The sequence below is a fragment of the Nelumbo lutea genome, chromosome 8, assembly GCF_056320005.1.
Source record: "Nelumbo lutea isolate HS-2025 chromosome 8, American lotus-T2T, whole genome shotgun sequence".
NCBI classification, from domain to species: Eukaryota; Viridiplantae; Streptophyta; class Magnoliopsida; order Proteales; family Nelumbonaceae; genus Nelumbo; species Nelumbo lutea.
Window position 1 is genome coordinate 19,412,673 of NC_142691.1, and position 27,107 is coordinate 19,439,779.

The 27,107-nt window shown below is 46.1% G+C and overlaps 1 protein-coding gene, 1 long non-coding RNA gene and 1 other non-coding gene across 3 annotated transcripts; 2 read left to right on the forward strand and 1 right to left on the reverse strand.

Annotated features, from left to right (window-relative positions):
- The first annotated feature begins 14,542 nt into the window (after nucleotides 1-14,542).
- LOC148843160 (sugar transport protein 7-like) lies at nucleotides 14,543-18,064 on the forward strand. Its single transcript, XM_088960097.1, has 4 exons — nucleotides 14,543-14,990; nucleotides 15,311-15,630; nucleotides 15,984-16,610; nucleotides 17,287-18,064. Exons 1-4 carry the CDS (start codon nucleotides 14,846-14,848, stop codon nucleotides 17,770-17,772), a joined length of 1,578 nt encoding a protein of 525 aa, XP_088816223.1. The 5' UTR covers nucleotides 14,543-14,845; the 3' UTR covers nucleotides 17,773-18,064.
- A 653-nt stretch (nucleotides 18,065-18,717) lies between these two features.
- Nucleotides 18,718-18,913, reverse strand: LOC148843161 (U2 spliceosomal RNA). Its single transcript, XR_016104015.1, has one exon. It is a non-coding gene; the product is annotated as a U2 spliceosomal RNA (small nuclear RNA).
- Nucleotides 18,914-19,762: 849 nt separating this feature from the next.
- LOC148843162 (uncharacterized) lies at nucleotides 19,763-20,116 on the forward strand. The gene is made up of 2 exons (XR_016103670.1): nucleotides 19,763-19,859; nucleotides 19,952-20,116. It is a non-coding gene; the product is annotated as an uncharacterized LOC148843162 (long non-coding RNA).
- Nucleotides 20,117-27,107: the final 6,991 nt, after the last annotated feature.

Below are 27,107 nucleotides of genomic sequence, written 5' to 3' on the forward strand. Positions count from 1 at the left end.
GTTTGGACATCTACATTTAACATAAGTTATATTTGTGTTATTAACCATTTTATTGATGAAAATTAGCTTTTAAATAAAAGAATTTTAAGTTTTACTAGGATTGGATGGCTACATACTGGCCCAACTATTGCTGCAAGCATTTTCAATATTTTACATGCTTATGGAGTTTTGATAATGCCAACACTACAATAAATATTTTAAAATCTCAATTAAAACCATGTTTAAATGGTAAATAATTTCATATCAAATGTGCATGTCACATCTTAAATTTATGTATTCAAGATGCCTTGAATATTCTTTATACTTATATTTCTAAAATTAGAAGTTGTATTATATATATTAAAAGTTCAAGGGCAAGAAAACAAGAATTTAAATATTTATGTCAAAATTATGGTTTAAAGTATAAACATTTTATATTAGATGTAAAACATAGATGGAATTCTACCTATGCTATATTAGAAAGTTGTATTTCTTATAAACAAATTCTTATTGACTTTTATAGTGCAAAAATGCCTAATGATATTATATTTGAGGAAGACTGGGAGATGGCAATTTGTATAAGAGATTTTTTAAAATATTTTTATGATGAAACTAATGAATTATCATGTATTTATTATCCAACTAGTTGTAATTTACCTTATCAATTAATGGTGATTAGTGATTGTTTTGCAAAATATAGAAATAATCTACAATTTAAATGTATTGTTGAAATAATGAAAAATAAATTTAAAAAATATTGGGAGAACATTTCTCCTCTTTATTGTTTAGTTACAATATTAGATCCTAGGATTATGATAGATAATTTAGATATTTTACTTGAAACATGTTGTGAAAATATGAATATTGAAATTGGAAATTGATGAGGGCAGATTTGGCCCTCTAGTGAAACTACAGCACGTATTACCTCGGGACAACTAGGCGACTCCCAGGCAACAATTTACCAAGTTGGTGTCCCACCCGGGCATCGGTCTGGCGCGGCTTGGCGCGACCTGCGCGCTGCCTAGCGCGGCCTGACGCGGCCTATGCGCTGCCTGGCGCGGCTTGACGCGACCTGCATGCTGCCTGTGCGGCCTGGCGCAGCCTGTGCGACCTGCGCACGACCTGGCACCGAAACCAAAAAGTTGGTCGTAGGCATTCCTTATCCCTAGTAAGTCCATGTTGTTCGTAGAAACCAAAAAGTGATATTACTATAGTATCGTTGATTGGGGCCAAAAAGGTCAAAGGCATTCCTTATCTTCTTTTTAGTTCCGGAGTAAGATGAAATTTTATTTATTAATAGCAGCACCTAAGTTGAAACTGGTACAGATCATTTTCTCAATAATTGCAAAACTATCATGCATCTATTGCAAAACTATCATCTCCCTATATGGAAACCTAAGTGACCTGATGGAGGAAGATTTGACCCGATTCTTTGGCTATGCGACACGTGGAAGCAACGAGAGTGACCTGGTAGAAACGCCAGCTCAGCATGGTAGCAAATCCACAACCCGAGCTCCGAACTAAAGAATCGAGCTCCCTCGAAGGAACCTGCAACCTGAGCTCTGAACTAAAAGAGTCGAGCTCCCTCGAAGGAACCTACAACCCGAGCTCTGAACTAAAGAGAGCCGAGCTCCCTCGAATGAACCTACAAACCGAGCTCCAAACTAAAGAGTCCTGAGCTCTCCCTTCGAGGTCCTGAGCCTTACAAGCACCAAAGGCAAAAAACCCGAACTGCCCACCCAAGGGCAGTTCGGGTCATACTCCTATCCAAACTCGAGACTTCACATTAAAAGACCACTTCGACTCCAAATCGCCTAACTGAGCAACCGTACCTGATGGCTAGGAGACCCTAAACGGAGGCGGCGCACTTGACCGATCAGAGGGCTGACACATGACAGTCGCCATCCAACGGCCACCTGCCACCGCCATCCCAGACAGACAGAGGCGGCCCTGGCAACTGGCAGTGGAGGTTATGACACCCGAACTGGCAATTGGCAGTGGAGGTTATGACACCCGAACTGGCAGTTGACAGAAGGAAGTGACTCGATCTAGTAGAGGTAGTGATGCCCGAACTAGTAGAGGCATGGAAGTGAGCACCCAAGGTGATTATAAAAGGCCCCCATCTCACAAAGAAGAGGGTATGTGATTCTTGCGATTTCTGGTCTTAGAATTCCTCATTTCCCTTGCCTTCCGAAGAACACTAACTTGAGCTTCGGAGTGTTCCAATTGGGTTCCTCCCCGGAAGCCTCCATTTTCTTCCTTGTTTCAGGCACCTCCGATCTCGTCAGAAGTGAGGTAACCGACAGCTAGGATAGACCAGATTGCGCATCATCATTTGGCGTTGTCTATGGAAAGACTTCAAAAAGCCTCTCCTAACCTCTAACTCTCTCTCTCTCTCAAAGAAACCTTAGCTTCCATGGTTTCTCCCAGCAACAGTAGGCACAACGCCAACTTGAATGTTGTAGGGGAACACCCCCAGCCCGCCACTATTTGCATAGGACAGTTCACCGTTCCCCTATCGACGGACGGAATCCCTACCCTCAACGCACCAAACATTGTGGCACCTGTGAACATTCCCCTTCCTCTCCCTATCGAGACAACCTTTGCCGAACCAATTGCTGTCCCTCTAGCGACTAGCCAAAAATAGTTTGATGACTTGATGCAGTGCATGCAAGCCCAAATGCAGCAGTTCCAGCAGCAGCAAGTATTGCACCACATCTCTCAGTATCACTATCAACAACAGTTCCACCAACTGCCACTGAATTAACCACAACTTCCACCTCGGCTCCCCGCTCTGAAGCCGGTTAAGCCCTCCCCTTAGGGCGAACGCCTTCACCGAAGAGAAGCCTCCCAGCTTCAAAACCCCTCCAAGAGTCAGGCCTCATCCACGGGTAGGAGGGAAAGACTAATCACCCCCGCCTCGTAGCTCGCTGGCAGATTGGGAACCTCCTTGCCAGCCAAGTCGACACCTTGGCACTCCAAGTTTGAGCTCCCGCTCACAGAGAACCGATTCGGCATCCTAGTGGCGGACTACCAACAGTCCGGGCCCATCGAGCTCGGCAACACCGAGGCCAGCAGCGCCAATACCAGGCCCTCTAAGCAGCAACAAAGACGCCGACGAAGTCGCCAAACTACCACCCCGCGTCTTGCCCGAGCTCCGAGGTAAAGAAGAGACAAGCTCGGATGAGGTAAAAGCTGCCCCTATTCTCTCAGTCCCTTCCCCCCTCTCATCAGAACTCCTTGTAGTCCCCATGCCCAGAGATTTCAAACTCCCCTCTCTAGACAAGTATGATGGGTCCTTTGACCCCAATGACCACGTTGATGCCTTGCAGCCCCGAATGCACCTGGCAAGGGCTAGTGAATCCTCCATGTGCGTGGCCTTCACTACCACCTTCAGGAGGGTGGCCCGCACCTGGTACAGGAACCTGGCCCCTGGGTCAATAAGAAGCTAGACCCAGTTCGTGCAGGTCTTCACCGTGCACTTCGTTACCAGCAAGCGGTGCCCCAGAACCGAGGAGAACATCTTCGGAGTAGTCTAGAGAGAAGGAGAGTCGATCCGGGGATACATCAAGCGGTTCAATGATACATGCTTGCAAATACCGCGACTGGATCCCGCAATACAGCTCGCGGCAGCCAAGAGAGGAGTGACACAGAAGGAGTTCAAGTGGCACATGGTAGTTAGCTAGCCCGCGACCGTGGCTGAATTCCTCAAGCTCGTGGACAAATTCATGAGAAACAGAGGAGGAGATCAACCAAAAGACCGAAAGCGGGATCGAGAAAAGGAAGAGGGAAGGCGAGCCCTCCGATCTAGATGACAGAAGAAGGAAAGACCCGGCTCGGGAGACGAAGCCAAGCCAGCCATTCCGAGCTCTCTTAGCAACTCGGGGGGACTACACACCCTTGAACGCAAAGCGAGCCGAGATCTTAATGACGATCAAAGACGCCCCATATGTGAAGTGGCCACCGCATTTGAAGGAAAACCCGAACGAGAGGAATAAAAACTTGTACTGCAGTTTCCATAGGGATCACGTTCATAGCACCGAACATTGTAATAATCTCCGTGACGAGATAGAGGAACTTATCCGTCGCGGGTATCTACAAAATTTTGTACAACACAATAATAATAATAATAGTAATAAGCTAGGTCAGCAGGGAGAGCACAACAAAGATGCTCCCGAGTCCAGCAGCCGGCCAACAGAACCACAGAAGCAGCCCCCGGAGGAAAGACCAGTTCGGGGAACAATCCACGTGATCGTTGGAGGATCAATCGTGGTAGGGTGCACCTCGGCAGCAGCTCGCGCGTCAACCCGGGAGGCTACCAGAGAAGAACAAAATCCCCCGAAGCGGCCTAGGACGGAAGACCCCATATTCTTCACCGAAGACGATGCGCATGGGGTCCACTACCCCCACGATGATGCACTTGTCATAAAGATGAAGTTCAAGGACTTCAAAGTTCGACGGGTACTTGTTGACTCCAGCAGTTCAGCAGACATCCTCCTTAAAGCGACCTTCAACAAGCTCCAGTTCCGAGAGAGTGACTTGAAGCCCGCGAACACCCCACTGGTCGGCTTCAGCGAAGAAGAGGTTAGACCCCTGGGAAAGGTCACAGTACCTGTGGAAGTAGGCACGTGGCCTAGCACGGTAAGACTCAATCACGATTTCTTGGTGGTTGCGACTCCCTCCCCCTATAATGCCATAGTAGGTCGGCCGATTACCCATGCTTTAAAAGCTGTGGTGTTCACTTACTATTTGGCCATGAAGTTCCCAATGGACTTCGGCATTGGGGTAGTGCGGGGCGACCAGCTTGAGTCCCACAAGTGCTACGTTGCCGCCCTCAAGGGAAAAGCCAAGGTAACCAGCGACCTCGAACTGGAGCGACCTATGGAACAGAATGAGGAGCAAGCTGCACCAATAGAGGAAACTGTTCCCATTTCTGTCTCAGCAGAGGACCCTACTAGATTACTTCAGGTCGGAGCATCCCTTGAAGAATCCCTACGATCCGAACTGGTATGCTTCTTACTCGATAACTTAGATGTTTTCGCCTGGTTCACAGCAGACATCATAAGGGAAGTTCATTACCTGAGTTGGGTAGCCAACCCAGTCCTGGTAAAAAAGGCAAACGGCATGTGGCGCATGTGTGTCGACTACACCGACCTAAACGGAGCTTGCCCGAAAGATTGCTTCCCCCTCCCCAGGATCGACCGCCTAGTGGACGCAACCTCGGGACACGAGTTGTTGAGCTTCCTGGATGCCTACTCGGGCTACAACCAAATCAGGATGGACCCGTTCGATGAGGAAAAAACCACATTCATAACCGAGTTCAGCCTATACTGCTACAATGTTATGCCCTTCGAACTGGAAAATGCTAGAGTGACCTTCCAAAGGCTCATGATTAAGCTGTTTCAGCCCTTAATTGGCATGAAGATAGAATGTTATGTAGACGACATGGTCTTTAAGACACAGTTTTCGCATTAATATACAAGACTTGCACTTTGTCTTTCAAATTCTACGCCAATTTAGCATGAAACTAGACCCAAACAAGTGTGTTTTCGGTGTCACCTTGGGTAAGTTCCTAGGGTACATTGTCAACCGGTGCGGTATTGAGGCCAACCCGGACAAAATAAAGGCCATCCTAGATATGATACCACCCTGAAAAGTTAAAGAGGTTCAGAGGCTAAACGACAGGATAGCCGCTCTAAGTCGGTTCATGTCTAAATCAGTAGACCATTGCCTGCCCTTCTTCAAGGCAATAAAAGGCAAAGGGTTCGAGTGGAACCTGAACTGCCAGCTCGCATTTAACGAGCTTAAGAAATACCTCGCTAGCATCCCGGTGTTGACCCGGCCCGAAGAGGGTGATGTTTTAGAACTGTACCTCTCGGCAAGCGACGAAGTGGTCAGTTCGGTACTGATAAAGGAGATAGATCGGGTCCAACGACCCATCTACTATGTTAGTAAGATATTGCAGGGAGTAGAAACAAGGTACCCAGAGATAGAAAAGCTAGCCTATGCGTTGGTCATTGCGGCCCACAAACTCCGCTATGTACCATCATCGTCCTCACCAACAAACCCTTAAGGCAAGTATTACTCAGGCCCGAGGTCTCTGGTGAAGGGATAGGATATCCATCACATGGACGCCCAAATCTTGCGGAATGGACTGGGCGAATTTCCAAAATTTCTTCCATCTTTGTAGGGAATCGAATTCCTTATTTTAGAAAAACATATTTTTCAAGGATCAATCTTGAACCATTAACCAAATCAGATATGAACCAAAAGGAGTAGGAGGGAGGATGTACCTGATACAGAGAAATAATATCTCTCAATGGAGGTGTTCACGCCCAAGGAAGGATCCAAAGACTGCTCTCACTGAAGATGGCGCAGTGTAGGATGGAGCAGAATCAACAATGTTCTTCAAAAAACTTGACCCTTCGCAAGAATCAACTAGAAAAAGATTGATATCAAGATCAGATCTTGATTTCTCCCAAGAACTGGAGATCGAACTGGAGATAATGGCGGCGGCAAGAAGGAGGCGACAAGAGAGGTTTTGCAGGGTGCAGAATTCTCTCTTCTTGTGATTTCAGCTCTGAAGACAAGAGTTTCTTTGGTTGCATCTCTAAAGGCTGCCACCCCCTCCTCCCTTTATAGATTTAAAGGGATCAACTCCTAATCCTATTAGGAGCTGATCCAAATTATATTTGGATTAGAAGTCCCTTTAAGTGATAAGGAAGAACCCTTATCTTATCTGCAGATCAGATCAGCCATCTCCTAATCTAATTAGGAGGCTTCTAGATCTAAATCTTATTTAGATCTTGGACTCTTTAAGTGGATAGGGTCTAGGACCAATTCTATGAGCTGATCCACCTCAGAATTCGCCCCTTTTTAATTGAATGATCAAATCAGCCCAGTTCGAAATGGGCTTAAGGCCCAATTAAGGTTATGTACTCACTTAGTCTTCCAAACTGCTGCCCAGTTGGGCTTCCTTGTATGGCGTGGGACCCAAACATTGATCTACACATCAGCCACATGGGTTCTGCCCAGCCTTTGTTACAAGGCCTGGCCGAATACACTGTTATGGACTGTGCACCCCTTGAAACCCATCTTATGGGCTCTATGGGCCCAACACTTACCCTAAGTGGTCCTTGGGCCAAGCCACCTTGTAACACCCAGGGACTGTGGGCAGATGCAAGATTAGCCCATCAGGTATTATCCTCAATGGTCTTACACTTAACCTCTCACCCCATAATGATCATACACTACTCGACAAGAGAAGACCTCTCCCTCGGCTGCAAGGAACAATGTTGCACTCTCTGCTTACATGGATCCCGGGAATTAAAACCTTTTTGCAAATCATATCGAAACCATAGCATATATATATATATATTTTGCAAAACAAAATCTCAACAATTGAAATCGATTGCCAACTGTCTTGGTTTCCATCAGAGAGAGTGCATCACCGATCATTACCTTTGTCCGACAAAGGGGCTGATCCTGTCACTATGATCACTCACTTAGATGAATTCTAAGACTGTCCCAATATACCCAAGTTTTGACCCCCGCTAAGGATTTCACTGATTGGTATATCAAAGACAACCCAATCCGACACCTAGTGCAGTATCATAATCGAGTCTAGGGGTCGGGTGTAACTTTCCAGTTTTGCCCATCAATCTACAAGGTCTAGGGCAATACTGGAAATCTGGTCCAGTTTAATGATTCAATTAATCCTACACTATATGTGCCTAGGGTCTCACCCTAGCAGCTGAGACAGGCCACCCAACCGACTTGGTGGCAACACAGTGTCAGCCTTGTCAGGATAGGTCTCCCTAGACTGACCAACTGGCTGTGAACATTCTAAACTAACACGAGTCTCATTAAGTGTCTAGTTTAAGGGTATTACATAGAAACATACCAAGTGGGCCATCGAACTCAGCGAGTACGATATCCAGTACAAGCCCCGAACCGCTATCAAAGCTCAGGCCTTGGCAGATTTTGTCGCAGAATGCACATTCAGTTATGAGGTCCCCAGCCCGATTGAGCATGATGCTCCCAGTTCGGGTGAGCTCGGTGCTCCCTGGCCGATTGAGTCCGAGCCATGTGAGGTCGTGCCCAGTTCGGTATCTCTCCTGGTTAGGCCGAGCGCGAACTGGGAAGAAGAGCCCTGGATCCTTCACGTAGATGGCTCCTCAAATTAGGAGGGCAGCGGAGCCGGTGTAGTTCTTTGCGGTCTGAGTGGCACGAAACAGGAGTACGCACTACGTTTTGAGTTTGCAGCATCCAACAATGAGGCGGAATATGAGGCGTTGATAGCAGGGCTAGCTCTAGCGCAAGAGGTGAAGGCAAAACACATAGTTATCTGCAGCGTTTCCCAGCTCATTGTCAACCAAGTTACATGGGAATACGAAGCCCGCGAGCCAGCTATGATCGCCTACCTAGCAATGGTAAGAGGGGCACTGCTTAGCTTCTAGTCACACTTCATCAAGCAAATCCCAAGGTCGGAGAACACTGAGGCCGATGCCCTGTCCTGGCTAGCCAGCACCAATGGCAACACCATGAGAACTATGTACATAGAGGAGTTGTCTTGGTCCAGCATTCTCCAGGGAGCAGAGGAGGTCGCTCCTGTCACCCAAGCAGAACCAAGTTGGATTGATCCACTCATGAGCTTCCTGCTACATGGAACCCTCCCCGAAGAACGCAATGCCACCAGGAGGGTAGAGCATTAGGCAGCCAAGTACGTCAGGATAGATGGACGGCTGTACCAAAGATCCTACATGCTCCCTTACCTGTGCTGCTTGCGACCTCCTGAAGCCGAGCTCGTACTTCGTGACATTCATGAAGGCCTATGTGGCGGTCACTTGGGGGGCAGGGCCGTCGCTCAGAAGGCACTACGACAAAGGTACTATTGGCCAACAATGGAAGCAGACGCCATCGGGCTAATCAGGAAATGCAAGAAGTGCCAAAAGCACGCCAATATTCACCATCAGCTCGCTGCCGACCTTAAGTACCACACTAGCCCATGGCCCTTCGCACAATGGGGTATCGACCTACTCGGGCCATTCTCGCCAGCAACAGGAGGGAGGAAGTTCCTAGTTGTGGCAGTAGACTACTTCACCAAGTGGGTCGAAGCTGAAACTCTTGTAACCATCACAGATCGCAATGTCTAGAACTTCTTCTGGAAGAACATAGTGTGCCGCTTCGGGCTACCTCGGGTACTGATCTCCGACAATAGTAAGTAGTTCGAAGACATCAAATTCCAAGAGTGGTGCCAAGGCATGGGGATCCGGCAAAGCTTCACATCGCTTGTGCACCCACAAGCAAATGGTTAGACAGAAGTCAGGAACAGAGCTATCCTCTGCAGACTAAAAGTCAGGCTAGACTGAGCTAAAGGACTATGGGCGGACAAGCTGCCCAATGTCCTATGGTCCTACCGAACTGAAGACCGCCACTGGAGAAACTCCCTTCAACCTCACCTACGGCATAGAGGCAGTCATCCTAGCCGAAATCGAGATCCCCTCATTTTGGTTGGAAGCATACAGTGACAATACTAATAATGACGAGCTATGTACCAACCTCGACCTACTTGACGAGGTGAGGGACATCGCATACATCATAACCGCAGCATACCAGCAAAGGGTAGCTCGGTACTACAACGTCAGAGTTAAGAAACAAAACTTTTGCGTCGGTGACCTGGTCCTCCACAAAATCATGGTACCTGAGCCCGACGTTGGCAAACTCGAGCCGAACTATGAAGGACCCTACCGAGTGAAGAGAGTACTCGGGGGAGCGTACGAGCTCGAGACCCTGGAAGGTAAGTGGATACCCCGGGCATGGAACATCGTCAACTTAAGACGATTTTACTTATAAGTTAACAAACTAAGCAGGCCATGAGCCACTGCTGAGCTAGCAAAAACCTCGACACCCTAAGGCCCAGAATGCTGAGCTAACAAGGACCTCAGCACCAAAAGGGGCAGAATACCGAGCTAAAGATGACCTCGGCACATCATCGACGAAAGCAATCTGGGGCGGAGAATAATCACTTCGGAAAATGGAGAATATTTGCATAGCATATTTGAACAGAAAAAATACTTCATTGCTAAATGTTTGCTTTACAATGTTAAAAAAAAAAACAAAAAACACAAACGAGCTCACAAGCCCAGAGGTCAATCTTCCTTGCCTTCAGAAGGGACTTCGACAACACCCGAAGGACCCGCTTCGTCTTTGGAATCTGCATCGTCATCAGCTGCGGCATCCATCTCCTTAGTGATGCGTGAGGTGGTTATGGCGCTGGTATCGAGGTCGGGGTACGTGTTCCTTATCATCCATCGGCTCAACTTGAAACCCTGTCTGTACGAGCCCACCATCATGTCGTCAAAGCGTGGCGAGGCGATATAATCCTCAACAGCTTTCGCCTTCGCCTCCACAACAGCATGAGAAAAGATCTGCATCTTCTCCCTAATGTCTTCCTGAAGGTACTCGACCTGGTGCTCCAGGTCCAACTTCAGATCGGCCATATGCCTCACCACCGTTCTTAAGGCCTCTTTGTCTCTCTGAGACCTCGATAGCTCAGCCTCGGCAGCTTCTGCCCATCTCAAGTGTTTCTCCGCCTAGATCGCCAAGGCGTGGATACAGGAGTTCACCAGCTAGAACAAGGACAAATCAGAAAAAAAAAACCACTCCGACTTACCACCATGGCGTGAGTTGCAGCCCAAGCACCTATGAAATTGGTAGGGCGATCGGCCCACTGCGCGACCTCCTTAGGACAAGTGGCGGCCTTGCTTTTTCGGAGAGCGTAGCCTGGCGTCAGCACGCTCCCAATCCTACTATGGCTCCTCGAGCCCGAAGGCGCAGCCCGGGCATAGGGAGCCCCTACCGCCTCCTGAACTGAAGGGGGCACCTCAGGCTCCCCAGGAGGCTTCGTCCTCGGTACCTCGGGCTCCACCACCCAGGAAGGATTGGCGCGGACTTGCTTAGCAGCTCACTTCTTCCGCTTCATGCCAACAAACAAGTTCGCACCTCGAGTCTTGTCTACCTCCATAACACCTGCAAAAAGGAGCTCGGCGTTAGAGGATGGGAATAAAAACATAAACAAAGTATCTTTATCTGAGCAAGAAACCTACCCGAACTCAGACCGGCCTGAATGACTTTATCCTCCGTCAGATAAGCTTTGCATTTTAGCCCAAGCCGGGCCTAGTCCCGGAGGCCCTTCACTATATCTTCATCTAAAACAACACCAGGGTCAGGAGCGGCCAAACCCCACTCAATAGGAAACGACCACTCTGTAGCACTTTGAACCACGAAGTAGTCCCGCTTCCATGCCGGGACCTTGTTTGGGAGATCGTGTAAGAGCTTGAAGCTTGGGTGAGGTGACAAGTAATATGCCCTCCTACACCCAAGCAGGGGACCCACTTGTTTCTTAAGCATGAAAATAGTAGAAAAAATTTCTAAGTCCAAAGGAAGGCAATGCTCACAACAAAGGGAGATGGTCCCGACAAGGTTGCGGATAGAGTTCGGGTGAAGCTGACCTATAGTGACACCGAAGTGGTTCATAACCTTGACGATTAGGGGATGGAAGGGAAGGCATAGCCCGACAATAAGCTGCTCCCGGAATATCACGATCTCATCCAGACCGTGCTTCCAAGGAAAGTCGCCCGAGGGTAAAAAGTAAGTATACTCCCCGGGCAGGTTGTACTGGACGATAAGGGACCAAAGACTTTCAGACGTTATAGTAGAGGGTCTGAACTTATCTGGCACCCGACCTCGATGAGAGGTGGAAGCCAAACTACCCGAGGTGACTCGGCCTATGGGCTCAAACTCGAGCTCTTCCTCGAGCTCTACCTCGAGCTCTGCCTCGGACTCACTAAGACTGTCGGAGGCAACAGCTCGGTTCATAGAACCAGCGTCTGACCCCCCCCCCCAGAGGGCTATCCGTGCTACTAAAACTAGACATCGAAAACAAAGAAGGCTGAGGACTCACCGGGAAAAGCTACCGAACTACGAATGATTGACGTGATTTGGCCGGCTTGGACGCGAGCTCAAGGAACAAAACACTAAAGGATAACAAAGGAAAGTGACTGGGGGTCTCCCCACTATTTAAAGCCACTGTACCCGCACATCAACGGCCAAGATCGAAACCATCCAACGGCTCCCCGCAAAGTCAGTTGCGCACTCCCCGATGAAAAGACACTTTGGTGCGCACATTCAAAAATTCAAAATTGTTTGGCGTGCACGTTCAAAATTTTAAAAATTCAAAAATCATTGGCGCGCGTGAGCCACACGCAGCCCAGGACTAACCTCTGGTCGAGCCAAGCCAACCCCGGTTGAGCCAAGAACACAAGCAGACCGGACCAGAAAAGTTCCTAATCAAGGCTAAAGTGTCCTGAGGCAAATCCACCTGTCATCCCGTGAACTCCCCACGACAGGTCAAGACCCCGAGCACGGGGAGTGGGGGGCAATTGATGGAGGAAGATTTGACCCGACCCCTTGGCCATGCAACACGTGGAAGCAACCGAGAGTGACCTGGCAGAAACGCCAGCTCGGCACGACAGCAGGCCCACAACCCATGCTCCGAACTAAAGAGCTGAGCTCCCTCGAAGGAACCTGCAACCCTTGCTCCGAACTAAAGAGAGTCGAGCCCCCACAAAGGAACCTACAAACCGAGCTTCGAACTAAAGTCCCGAGCTCTCCCTTCGAGGTCCTGAGCCTTACAAGCACCAAAGGCAAAAAACCCGAACTGTCCGCCCAGGGGCAGTTCGGGCCATACTCCTATCCGAACTCGAGACTTCACATTAAAAGACCACTTTGGCTCCAAATCGCCTGACTGAGCAACCGTACCTGATGCCTAGGAGACCATACACAGAGACGGCGCACCTGACCGATTAGAGGACTGACACATGATAGCCGCCATCCAATGGCTACTTGCCACCGCCATCCCAGACGGACAGAGGCAGCCCTGGAAACTGGCAGTGGAGGTTATGACATCCAAACTGGCAACTAGCAGTGGAGGTTATGACACCCGAACTGGTAGTTGACAGAAGGAAGTGACCCGATCTGGCAGAGGTAGTAATGCCCGAACTGGCAGAGGCATGGAAGTGAGCACCCAGGGTGATTATAAAAGGCCCCCATCTCACAAAAAAGAGGTATGTGATTATTGTGTTTTCTGGTCTTAGAATTCCTCATTTACCTTATCTTCTGAAGAACACTAACTTGAGCTTCGAAGTGTTCCAACCGGGTTCCTCCCCAAAAGCCTCCATTTTCTTTCTTGTTTTAGGCACCTCCGATCTCGTCAGAAGCGAGGTAACCGACAGCTAGGATAGACCGGATCGCATCATCATGACCCGTTATAAAAGGATCTTCTCGGATCACCCTCTTATCCAAGATATATTATATATTTTTAAATATAAATATATATTATAGATATATATATGTTATAAATTTATTTTTTATATTATATTTTTATAAAATTGTTATATTATTTATTTTTTTAAGATATATTTGTATATTTAGTTTTTATTTTATTTAAAATAGTATATTTTATTTTTTAACAATTTATTAATTTAAACAAAATAAGTCGGATCGGCTCAGATCCGAAGACCTGACTTACCGATAGGATTTAAATTCAAATTGAGTCCTATCAGATTTAATCGAATCTTTGGATCGGATCCGACTTGAACAATGTCTGATCAAATTTGAATATACCCTGATTATCCGATCCAATCCATTTGCATCCCTATCACTAGCCTTCAATAAAGCAAAACAGAAATTAAGACCCAATTTGGAAAGAGTGGGATAACTACACTGTGCTCCACCTCAAAATTCTGAAATTCTACTTCAAAATTTCAAACACCTCCACCTTAACACTAATACCTGTCCGTGTATTGACATCAACTCCGCTGGCACCAACCCCAACTTTACTGTGAAATTAAGATTTGTGAGGTGGACTAAATAGTAAAAACCTAAAAAAACAAATATGTACAGTATACTCCTTCCAGCAAACTGAGCCTAAGGATAAAAATAAGGATTTTTTTTTTTTTTTGATAAAAACTGAGAGGGACTACACAAGACACAAATGCAAGCTAAATTCTATGAAAGTTCTGAGATTAAGACTTACAATATCCTGTTGAAAAGAAAAAGCATTATTGGCGAGCCAATCTGCCACTTGATTAGCTTCCCCATACACGTGATTATAGCCTAAAGAAATTAAAGATCTGTTTGATCACAAAGCAGTTTTTCATTGAATAGAAAATAAGGAAGAATAGTGTCAACTATCTGAGAGGATTTTTGGAAACGTAACAATATCATTTCAATGCGACTTTTGGTTTGGTTTCTGGTCAGTTTTGTTGGTTTAAACTTTATTTGAAACTGAATTTACTTTGGTTAGAATAACATAGAAGTTGGGATTAAATCTTCAGCAAATATCAAACTTAGGAGAATAACATAAAAGCAATGATATCACCATCTGATATATGGACCACCCATCGAAAAAATAAATAAATAAATAAAAATCTGATATATGGACTAGAACTGTGGGTCCACTCCCTTCCATTAATTGCTTAGAAGTGCCAACATGGGCTTCACTGAGGAGGGGACCCTTGACACCCCTTTCACTCTCTTCCCTTTCAGTACCAACTTTCAGCCTTTCTGAAAAGAGCAGATCAGTAGTCGGTGACACTCAAAAGTAGCAGCTCACTCCAAAAGTAGTGGATTCCATGGCTTCAAGATCCCGATAAGAAGAAATCAGAATTGCTTCTCCTTTATCATTCATTATCAAGACTTCGAAGTGTATTGCTTGAACATAATTGAGTTATTGGGACTCAATTCTGTTGTCCTTGAGCTTCTTCTGAGCTCTGAGAGAGAGAGAGAGAGAGAGTCTCTGGAGATGGCTGGTGGGTCTTTTGCTCCAGCCGGAGTGGCTAAGGAGAGAGCTCAACAGTACCAGGGAAGGGTAACCTCGTTTGTGGTCGTTGCTTGCATTATTGCTGCCATTGGTGGTTCCATATTCGGCTATGATATCGGAATTTCAGGTATCTTTTATCTTTTCATTGCTGGGTATTCTAAATCAATGTTAGAAGTTACAAATTTCCATTTCCGATGATGATTTTGAGCTGCTGCTCAATCAAAGTCAAAGCAAATGAAACTTTATGGTTAATCACAGAAATAAATTACATGAAATCAGAATATTCATCAAGCTTCTTTTTGGGCAAAAGAATATCCAAGCTAATATTCTCAGAACAAAAAGCTTGAATTGCAATTTTTTCCCATCAACAACTATTCCAAGAGACAAAAGAAAAGAAAGGAAATTTATGATATGATCTGCTTACCTTGTTATCTTGAAAATTAACAGGTGGAGTCACATCCATGGATGACTTCCTCCATAAATTCTTCCCAGCCATCCTCTACAGGAAGAGACACACAAAAGAGAGTAACTACTGCAAATATAACAACCACGGCCTCGCTGCATTTACATCTTCTCTTTATCTTGCTGGTCTGGTTGCATCTCTTGCTGCTTCTCCTGTAACCAGGAAGTTCGGACGCCGCTTAAGTATAATTGTTGGTGGAATTAGCTTCCTCATTGGAGCCACCCTGAATGCTGCTGCAGCAAACCTCACAATGCTGCTATTTGGTCGAATCATGCTCGGTGTTGGCATTGGCTTTGGAAATCAGGTACACTTTGTTTTGCTCAAAATTTATCTCCTGAATGGGTACCCCCACCATTAAAAGACAACTATTCTTGTGTTTCCACTTGTATTCTTTATTTTCTGCACTTTGGGGGAACATACAAGGTGTCCGAATCTCACCATTTTACTGGCCAGGAAATTTTCATAATCTGAATGATTCCACATACCCAACTAGCTTTGTTGATTCATTATCTTGTTAGATGTTATGTTGATGCATGGAATTAAATTAAAAGATAATGGGAATTCCTGTTTTATCAAGAATACAATACTTTTCTCTGGAATTATAGAAGAAAGGACTCATGTTCAAGAATTAACCTTATCTTCCTTGGTTTCTTGAAGGCAGTTCCAGTGTATTTGTCAGAGATGGCTCCAGCCCATCTCCGAGGAGGGCTTAACATGATGTTCCAGTTGGCAACAACTCTTGGAATCTTCACAGCAAACATGATCAACTATGGAACAGAGAAGATCAGACCATGGGGATGGAGGCTCTCCCTAGGCCTAGCTGCAGTCCCTGCACTACTGATGACTGTTGGAGGAGTCCTTCTTCCAGAGACACCCAACAGCCTAATTGAACGTGGGTTGGAAATCAAAGGAAGAGAAGTTCTGGAGAAGGTCAGAGGGACTTGTAATGTTACAGCAGAGTTCCAAGACATGATTGATGCAAGCGAGTTGGCAAACTCAATCAAACATCCCTTTAGAAACATTCTGGAGAAGAGGAACAGACCACAATTGGTGATGGCAATCTTCATGCCAACCTTCCAGATTCTAACAGGCATAAATTCAATTCTCTTCTATGCCCCAGTCCTGTTCCAGAGTATGGGGTTTGGTGGGAATGCTTCTCTGTATTCCTCAGTTGTGACTGGAGCAGTTCTTGCTTTATCCACACTTATTTCTATTGCAACTGTTGACAGATGGGGTCGGAGAATTCTACTAATCAGTGGTGGGATACAAATGGTTGTATGCCAGGTGAATGGTTCTACAAAAACTCTCTCATTCCATCTAAATTAGTAGCTTGCTAGGCTGCTAGAACTTCACTTCTTCAGGCACTGGCATGCATTGTCTTTGGAAAATTTGCCTCAAGCGGAAGTCTACCAAATGGTATCCAATTGTCCAATTTGATCCGTGTACAATTAGATCAAATATGGATTCCAGCCATATCCAATCCAATAAAATCCAGTCCAATTTCATTTAAATATATATTCTAATATATATTTATAATTTATATTGTAACTATCAGTAAAATGGTTTGAATGTTGTAACTTCACTAATTTGTAATAGATTCAAGTTTCATACAAGTAATTTTTAGTTCATTTTTTCATGAAATACAATATTAAAATCAGTTTTAGTTCATTTTATTACTAACATATAATATTTTGATCATCTTTAGTTTAATTTACTTAATACTATTCAATATCCAATTACAATCCGAATCTACTATAGATCCAATGGATAAGATCGAATTCAAATTTGAATATAAACAAACCAAATTTGCATCTACCTATATCACTGATTCATACATTAGATGGCATCCCTAGGTCAAAAAAAATCACTGAATTCATATATTAGATGGCATAATGGATTATTTGTGTTTGTGTAATAATGGTCTCTATCTGATTGTCCTTTTTTGTTTTCCTTCTAACAGATAGCAGTTTCCATAATTTTGGGCCTCAAATTCAAGGACATAAATGATCTCTCAAAGGGCTACTCAATATTGGTGGTGGTTGTGATCTGCCTCTTTGTTATGGCTTTTGGATGGTCATGGGGCCCACTTGGTTGGACTGTGCCAAGCGAGATATTCCCTTTAGAAACCCGATCAGCAGGACAGAGCATCACTGTAGCTGTCAACCTTTTCTTCACTTTCATAATTGCCCAGTCTTTCCTTTTCCTCCTTTGTTCTTTCAAGTTTGGAATCTTTCTCTTCTTTGCTGGATGGATTACCATCATGACCATCTTTGTCTATGCTTTTCTGCCTGAAACAAAAGGTATCCCTATTGAAGAGATGACACTGCTGTGGAGAAAGCATTGGTTCTGGAAGAGAATAATGCCTGAAGAGGATGAGAGCAGTAGGCAAACCAATTTAACTGACATGGGAAAATCAGCAGCTGTTGTTTCAGAGCCAGATTGTTGACTAAAACAGTAAGCTTCAAGAAGATGATGAAGGATTTGAAACTTGTGGATAGAATTTAAGTAAGCTGAATTTTTTCAAATGGGGTTTTGATGAAACATGCAAGAACACTCACCCGAAGATCAGAAGTTCATGGGTTACTTTAGGCTCTAGTAGAGGATCCATGGTTTGTCGAACTTTGGATTGAGTGATGCAATACTATGTAAAAATCACATGTTGGAGGATTTGAGTTGTTGCTAAGAAAAACAAATTGATAAATATTAAGAATAATTGAGTGAGATCTCTTTGTTTGAAACTGCATTGAAAAGCATGGGAACGCAAATGAGAAGATAGCAAATTCTTATTCACTTTTCACATTAATTTCACACAACACAAACAAAATTGCACTAGTACAAATGCAGGGCAGTAATGTATTATTTATGTAACAATGTTCTGTTAATGCATAGTTTTGAGCCTCAAATTCAAGGACAAGAATTATCTCTCTAAGGGCTACTCAAAATTGCTGGTGGCCGTGATCTGCCTCTGTTATGGCTTTTGGATGGTCATGGGGATCACTTGGTTGGACTGTGCTGAGCGAGATAATGAAGGATTTGAAATTTGTAGAAAAAAATTAAATAAACTGGATTATCAAATGGGTTTTTGATGCCAGCCCTATTTTTTGGTAGCACAGTTAACATGTAAGACTACAACTTCAGATCAGAATTCAGAAGTTTATTAGTTTGTCTCAATAGTCAAGGTTCAAGAAAGAGTCCAAATACAAATACAAATATGTAGAGCCAGAGTCAAAGGTGAGATCTCACTGTTTGAAATTGCATTAGGACAAAATGCAAGGAGAGAACAAACGAGAAGAGAGAAAATGCAAGCATTCACACAAAGAAAATTGGACTTAGATAACTAATGTTTCTGAATTCCTAAAATTAGATGTAAAAGCTTGTATTTGGAATTGGTAGGGGGTTTGCCAGGCCCGTGCAGTAGTGCAACGCATGGGCGACACTTGAAGGCCCCAATAGCAAGCTATTGTGGTGGGCCTTCCCCCCAAAAAAATTAATTTAATATCATGTGGGCCGATGGCCCACGTATCAGATATTAAACTGATAAGAACAGATACTACACTTGATCTTAGCCAAAAGGCCGAGAAAGGTATGACTTATCCGGTGGCCCAACTTGGTTTTTGTAATTCGACTCTCCTTGCCACCTCTCTCCTCCAATCCGATGTGGGACTTAAACTCCAGATTTACAATAATCCCCTCTCCAGACAATAATTTTCGTAGGAATGAGGTTTCCAAGTACAATAATAGTTGCTTTTTTGTCCTCTGCAGTGATAGAGATAGTACTACTTAGGGTTCGCATTTGCTGACGTTACAAATTAACTTGGAACTAGTCTCTAATCTGCTGTGCAAATGGTTTTAAATCTGGAAAAGACATTAAAAAAAAAGGGTTTCTTGCAAATAAGGGCAAATTTTTATTCTAAATATAGATAATATTTTTATAAAATAATCAAAATAAAGTAAATTTTTTTTGAAAAATATCGGGCAATGACACTGTTCATCGCCTTCCTCTGCCCTTCGTTCTTTGCTCTCTCGCACGAAACCAGCAGAGCCCCCAGAATCGACAATCCCGGCCGGAAGACGGAGAGCTGAACCCCATCACCGGTGTTAGTTGAGGGTGTGACGGTTATTGGCCATCGATTTTCTCTTACAGTAAACAGACGAAGATGGAGAGCTGACGAGGGTTATTGAAATCAAAACCCCATCACTGGTGTTAGTTGAGGGTGTGACGGTTATTGGCCATCGATTCTCTCTTACAGAAAACAAACGAAGACGGAGAGCTGACGAGGGTGGTGACGGTAGCGGCGACGCATGCGAGTAAGAGGAGGCGGAGGAAGGAGAGACGGAGAGCTGAAACCGGTATATTCGCTTCTCTCTTACAGACGCAGAGGAAGACAATAAACAGTGTCATTGCCCTTGATATTTTTCAAAAAAAGTGACTTTATTTTTGTTATTTTATAAAAATGTTGTCTTTCATTGATATTCAGGGCAACGTTCTTGCTTTGTATTTGCTCCAGCTTCTTTTGTTCCATGACTGGAAAGGTCTGAATTGCTTTATGAGATCCCTATATTCTAAAAGTTTTTTATTGCTTATTATGTGATCAAACAACTACAACTGTTTTCTTAATTTGCAGGCAATCCTTAGATGGAGGAACTCACTTGTTCAGTATTAGAATGATAGTGCACCTCTTAATATGTGAAAAGAATGGTTCATCCGATTGTTCCCTAGAAGACTGCTATGAGATACTCCTGTATTAAGATAATAAGATAATAAGACCCCCTCTCTCTCTCTCTCTCTCTCTCTCTCTTTCTAGAGTTTCCCTGCTATGAGATACTCTTCTGTTAAAATTTCCACCCATTTTTCCCTTCTCATTCCACCAAAATCTTCCCTCAAACCAAAGAAAGCCTAATACAACTTGTACATGATATCCTAGTGCTGAGTTTCGCAAGAAATTTCAGTCCTCTCCACCCTCTCTTTTCACTGCTTTTATTTTTATTCTAACCTTATCTATTGCATTTGCATTGTAGATTGTTGTATTAAATAATCTAATGGAAATTTTGGAAATTTTGATACCTGGGTAAAGATTGATCAGATCACTAGGGGGATGAAGTACAAAATTTGAACTGCAAACGAAAAACAGAACTTAGTTGAAACTAGACACATAAGCCACATAAACTACTATGCTTGATGAGAGATCAGTGTTAGAAGAAAAGTTTTAAATATAAAAGAAAACAATGTTTCTATTAAAGTCTTCAAATTGATTGTGCTCAACAGAATTAGAAATGAATCAGCATAGAATGCAAAACCAATTTGCAGGGTGGCTCATCCAAGTAGCCACCAACCAATTGGACAGCACTAGAAAGTGATAAATTAATATATTATTTTTACCCTTTATTTCAGTTTTAATATCAAACAATTAGAAACTAATAGCTTGTGTGGATATCACTAGTTACCAGCTCTAACATGTCTCCTATCATATTTTGAAATCTCAGTAACTATTACCATCAACTAAGGGCAGGCCAAAACTAAAGGAACATGGATGAAGTCATGAGAAATGGTTCTAAGGTTCATAATATAACAGTCTATATTCCACTTAACAAAGATTACATTTTTTTTTCTTTTTCACAATAAAAAAGACAGCCTAATGTTGAGGCTATGGTGAGCCAATGAAGGCAGTTTTACTCCTATACATTCAGAGAGGTTGTTTCCATGATTCGAACCCTGATCGTAGCATTCTTAAATTTATCATCACTACATAATCATTGAACACAGAATTTTTGTTTTTCCTCTTTATAAACAAAAGCAACAGATTGGAGTTCTAATACAGATGCGCAAATGAGATGATTATAGATCATTGTCTAAAAACCAACAGTACAGAAAAAAAGTTAAATACAGATGGAACACTTGTGCTATGTTTGGTTTGAAGGAAAAGGTAGGGAAAGGAAGGAAAAGTTAAGGAAACCAAACATAACTTTGAGGAATGAATAGGGAAAGTGCAGAAAGGAATATACTGGGTAGTTCAACGAGGCTGCTATGGATGATGACCTGCAAAAGGTGATAAAAAGGTATGTTAGCTGTTACAGAACATTCTGTTTAAGAGCGTTTTTTTCTTACCTTTATGTGCATTTGAACCATTAATTCCTCTATTTAGAACACTACTTGAGAGGAGCGATGCGTATTTGAGGTTCTTGTTTTATTATACCCAGAAAAAGTATTGTAATTTAACAAAAAAGAAGTTCAGCATCGAGACTCTTTTGGACGGTTGTATGAGAAGTTTTTCTTTTCGTTTCGTTTTTTTTTATTTTTGAAGGGCTACACATGGCCCCAATCCAAGTCAGGAAGCTTTATAGACCCCATCACACTAATAGTCATTCATACTTTTTGATGAAAGAAGATTTGGCCCGACCTCTCTATTATGTGAGACGTGGCAGAAACAACAGCTTGGCAAAAGGGGCCAAGCCTAAGCGGGAACAAGGGGACACACTTCGCCGAACTGACCCTTGTAACAGCTCAGGATACACTTCGCCGAACTGACCCACCTTGTAACAGCTCGGGATACACTTCGCCAAACTAACCCACCTTGTAACAGCTCGGGACACACTTCGCCGAACTGACCCTTGTAACAGCTCGGGATACACTTCGCCGAACTGACCCACCTTGTAACAGCTCAGGATACACTTCGCCGAACTGACCCACCTTGTAACAGCTCGGGATACACTTCGCCGAACTGACCCACCTTGTAACAGTTCGGGATACACCTCACCGAACTGACCTGCCCTATAGATACCTCTGAGCTCAAGACCGCCTCGCTCAACACTTTGCATCACCTTCTGGGCACCAAAACCAAACAAATCGTACCATGCCTGACACTAGGGAAGTCCGTGCCCAAGGTCGCCACGCCTGATTGACTTGGGATCTGATGTTTGGCGGCAGCACTCTAAACGGCCACCTGCCACCGCCACTGACACCGCCATCTCCAGTTAGAAAGACGGTTAGGCAGTGACAGTTCTGTCTCAGCAGAAAGGACGACGGCCGAGTTGACAAGCACAAGGGTAATCATACCCGACCTGACAAGGCCTCGGGACGAGTGCACGAAGTGACTATAAGAGCCCCCTGCCCCCCGACAACGGAGGAATGCAAACTTTGCGTTATCTGGTATTACCTTGCTTTTGAAAAATTCTAACTTGAGCTTCGGAGCCTCTACACCGGGTTCCCCCCGGAGCTTTCCCATCTCCTCCATTTCAGGTTCCCTGCTACCCCGTTCGAAAGCAAGGCAGCGGACAGCTAAGACCAGCCGGATCGCGCTCCATCAATTGGCGCCGTCTGTGGGAACACGCTTCAAAAAGCCTCCCTCCAAACTTCGATAACCCCATTTCTTCAAAAAACCCAACACTCATGGCCTCCTCTAGCAACATCGGACGTGGCACGGAGACAAACGCCACCGAGGAGCAACTTCAAGTCCCCGTAGTGTGTGTTGGACAGTTCACCATCCCCCTTTCGGCGGATGGGATCCCCAGCTTGAACGCGCCACAAGCAACGGCACCCATAAACCCTCCTACCACAGGCATCCCCTTTCCTCTCCCCATTGAGACAACCTTCACTGAACCAACTACCGTCCCCCTAGCAGCTAGCCAAAACCAATTAGAGGACCTAATGCAGTGCATGCGGGCAATGCAAGCCCAAATGCAACAGTTCCAGTAGCACCATCTTCACCAGCACCAAGTGCTGCACAACATCTCCCAGTATCACTATCAACAGCAGTTCCCCCAACTGTCACTGAACCAACCACTACTTCCACCTCGCCACCCCGCCCCGAGGCCGGTCAAGGCCTCCCCGCAGGATGGACGCCCCCACCAGGCGAAGGCCTCCCGGCCCCAGAACCACCCTAACAGCCAGGCCTCGTCCCCGGGCCGAAGAGAGAAAAGTGTCATCCCCGCCTCGCAACCCGCGGGCGGGTCGGGAACCTCACCCGCGAGGTCGGCACCCCGACGCTCCAAGCCCGAGCTCCCGCTCACCGAAAACTGATTCAGCGCCCTGGCGGCGGACTACCAGCATTCCGGGCCCATCGAGCTTGGTAACACGGAGGCCAGCAGCGCTAGTACAAGGCCCGCTCAACGGCGAAGTCGTCGAATCGCCACCCGTGCATTGTCGGATATCAGAGGCAAAGACATGAGCTCGGGCGAGGTAGGGGCTGCCCCGACTCTCTCCGTTCCTTCCCCCCTCGCATCGGAACTCCTGGTGGTCCCCTTACCCAAAGACTTCAAACTCCCACCTCTGGACAAGTACGACGGGTCCTTCGACCCCAACGACCATGTTGACGCCTTTCAGTCGCAATTGCACCTCGCTAGGGCCAGCGAATCGTTCATGTGCGTGGCCTTTACCACCACCCTCAGGGGGGTAGCCCGCACTTGGTATAGGAACCTGGCCCCTGGGTCAACAAAGTGCTGGGCCCAGTTCGTGCAAGTCTTCACCACACACTTCGTCACCAACCGACGGTGCCCCAGAACAGAGGAAAGCATCTTCGAAGTGGTCCAAAGAGAAGGAGAATCTATTTGGGGCTACATCAAGCGGTTCAATGAAGCATGCTTGCAGATACCGCGGTTGAGCCCCGCGGTGCAGCTCGCGGCGGCCAAAAGAGGGGTGACGCACAAAGAATTCAAATGGCACATGGTGGCCAACCAGCCCGCAACCGTGGCCGAATTCCTCAAACTCGCGGATAAGTTCATGAGGACAAACGAAGAAATCAACCAACGAACCGAAGGCGGGAACGAGAAAAGAAAGAGAGAAGGCGAGCTCTCCAACCCGGTGAATAGAAAAAACCCGACCCGGGAGCTGAAGCCAAATCAGTCATTCCGGGCCCCCCTAGCAGTTCGGACGGACTACACGCCATTAAACACGAGGCGGACAGAGATCTTAATGACGATCAAAGACGCTTCGTATGTTAAGTGGCCACCTCGCCTAAAGGGAAACTCGAACGAGAGAAACAAGAATTTGTATTGTAGTTTCCATAGAGACCATGGTCATAGCACCGAACAGTGTAATAACCTCCGGGACGAGATAGAGGGGCTCATCCGTCATGGATACTTGAGAAACTTTGTATAGCACAACAATAACAATAAAACAGGTCGGCAAGGGGAGCACGAAAAGGATGCCCCCGAGTCTAGCAACAGACCTGCCAAACCGTTGAAGAAACAGCCTCCGGAAGAGAGGCCAGTTCGGGGAACCATCCATGTAATAGTAGGAGGTTCGGTGGTAGCGAGGTGTACCTCGGCAGCAGCCCGGACTTCAGTTCGCAAAGCGGCCCTCGAAGAACGGAACCCCCCAAAGAGACCAAAGACCGAAGAGCCAATCTTTTTTATGGAGGACGACGCGCGAGGAGTCCACTACCCCCATGATGATGCGCTTGTCATTAAACTAAGGATCAACGACTTCGAAGTCAGGCGTGTACTCGTAGATTCGGGCAGCTCAGCGGACATCCTCTTCAAATCAGCATTCGACCAGCTGCAGTTACAGAGGAGCGAGCTGAAGCCCGCGAACACTCCCCTGGTGGGTTTCAGCGGAGAGGAAGTCAGGCCCCTCGGAAAAGTAACTGTCCCTGTGGAAGTCGGCACATGGCCTTGTGCGGTCAGACTCAACCATGATTTCCTGGTAGTCGCGACCCCCTCCCCATACAATGTCATTATAGGGCGGCCGATCACGCATATCCTACGGGCGGCGGTCTCCACCTACTATTTGGCCATGAAGTTCCCTACGGACTTCAGTATAGGGGTAGCACGGGGCGACCAGCTCGAGTCCCGTAAGTGCTACGTTGCCGCCTTGAAGGGAAAAACCAAGGCGGCCGACGACCTCGAACTGGAGCGGCCTGCAGAGAAAGGTGAGGAGCGAGCTTCGCCCACGGAGGAAATAGTCGCAATCCCGACTTTAGCTACAGACCCAGCTCGCATACTAAGCATCGGAGCTTCCATCGAAGACCCCCTACGAGCCGAACTGGTGAGTTTTTTACTTCAAATTTTAGATATTTTTGCCTGGTCCGCGGCCGACATGCCCGGCATTAGCCCCTGACTGATAACTCACAAACTTAATACTGACCCTATAGTCAGACCCGTTAGACAGAAGAAACGCAACTTAGCCCCAGAGCGCTGGAGAGCGATTGACGAGGAGGTCAAGAAGCTCCTCGCAGCAAACTTCATAAGGGAAGTCCATTACCAGAGCTGGGTGCCCAACCCGGTGTTGGTAAAAAAGGCAAGCGGCAAGTGGCGCATGTGCGTCGACTATACCGACTTGAACCAAGCTTGCCCGAAAGATTGCTTCCCCCTCCCCAGAATTGACCGGCTAGTGGACGCGACCTCGGGAAACGAGTTGCTAAGCTTCCTGGATGCCTACTCGGGCTACAACCGAGTTAGGATGGACCCATCCGATGAAGAAAAAACCAGCTTCATAACCGAGTTCGGCCTGTATTGCTACAAAGTCATGCCCTTTGGACTAAAAAATGCCGGCGCGACTTTCCAAAGACTTGTAAATAGGCTATTTCGGCCCCTGATTGGTACGAAGATAGAGTGCTATGTAGACGACATGGTCATCAAGACTCAGTTTTCACAAGAATTAATACAAGACTTAGATTCTGTTTTCCAAATCCTGCGTCAGTTTAGCATGAAGTTGAACCCCAACAAGTGTGTCTTCGGTGTCACCTCGGGCAAGTTCTTAGGCTACATTGTCAATCGGCACGGCATTGAGGCCAACCCGGACAAAGTAAAAGCCATTCTAGATATGAAACCACCTCGAAAAGTAAAAGAGGTTCAGAGGCTAAACGGCCGCATAACCGCTCTAAGTCGCTTCTTGTCTAAGTCAGCAGACCGCTGCCTACCCTTCTTCAGGGCAGTCAAAAGCAAAGGGTTCGAGTGGACCCAGGACTGCCAGTTCGCATTCGACGAACTAAAAGTTTACCTCGCTAGTGTGCCAACCTTAGCCCGGCCCGAGGTGGGCGAGGTCTTAGAACTGTACCTCTCGGCGAGCGACGAGGCGGTCAGTTCGGTACTGATAAAAGAAACAGACCGGGTCCAACGACCCATCTATTATGTTAGTAAAATTTTGCAGGGAGCAGAGGCAAGGTACCCAGAGATAGAAAAACTAGCATACGCCCTAGTAATAGCAGCTCGAAAACTCCGCCCATACTCCCAGGCTCACACCGTCATCGTCCTAACTGACAAACCTCTTAGACAAGTTTTACTCAAACCCGAGGTCTCCGGTCGACTGACGAAATGGGCCATCGAACTCAGCGAGTACGACCTCCAGTACAAACCGAGAACCGCTATCAAGGCCCAAGCTTTGGCAGATTTTATCGCCGAGTGCACTTTCAGCCACGAAGTCCCACAGGTCGAGCCCGAGGTCCCCAGTTCGGGCGAACCCGGAGCTCCTGAGCCCATAGAGTCCGAACCCCGTGAAGTAGCAGCCAGTTTGGCATCTCTCCTGGTCAGGCGAAGCGCGAACTAGGATGAGGAGCCCTGGATCCTTCACGTGGACGGTTCATCGAACCGGCAAGGCAGCGGAGTTGGAATAGTCTTCTGCGGCCCAGGCGGCACAAAATTAGAATACGCACTACGCTTTGAGTTTGCTGCATCCAGCAACGAGGCAGAGTACGAAGCACTGATCGCCGGGCTGGACTTAGTGCGAAAGGTAAAGGCAAAACACTTGGTCATCTACAGCGATTCTCAGCTCGTGGTAAACCAAGTTACCGGCGAATACGAAGCACGCGATCTCTCCATGATCACATATATTGGCCAAAGTAAAAG

Bases quoted from the DNA above. Each gene is read 5' to 3' on its own strand.
- LOC148843160 (XM_088960097.1), top strand. From the start codon at position 14,846: ATGGCTGGTGGGTCTTTTGCTCCAGCCGGAGTGGCTAAGGAGAGAGCT. The intron at 14,991-15,310 runs GTATCTTTTATC...GAAAATTAACAG, and splicing joins CTATGATATCGGAATTTCAG to GTGGAGTCACATCCATGGAT. The intron at 15,631-15,983 runs GTACACTTTGTT...GGTTTCTTGAAG, and splicing joins GCATTGGCTTTGGAAATCAG to GCAGTTCCAGTGTATTTGTC.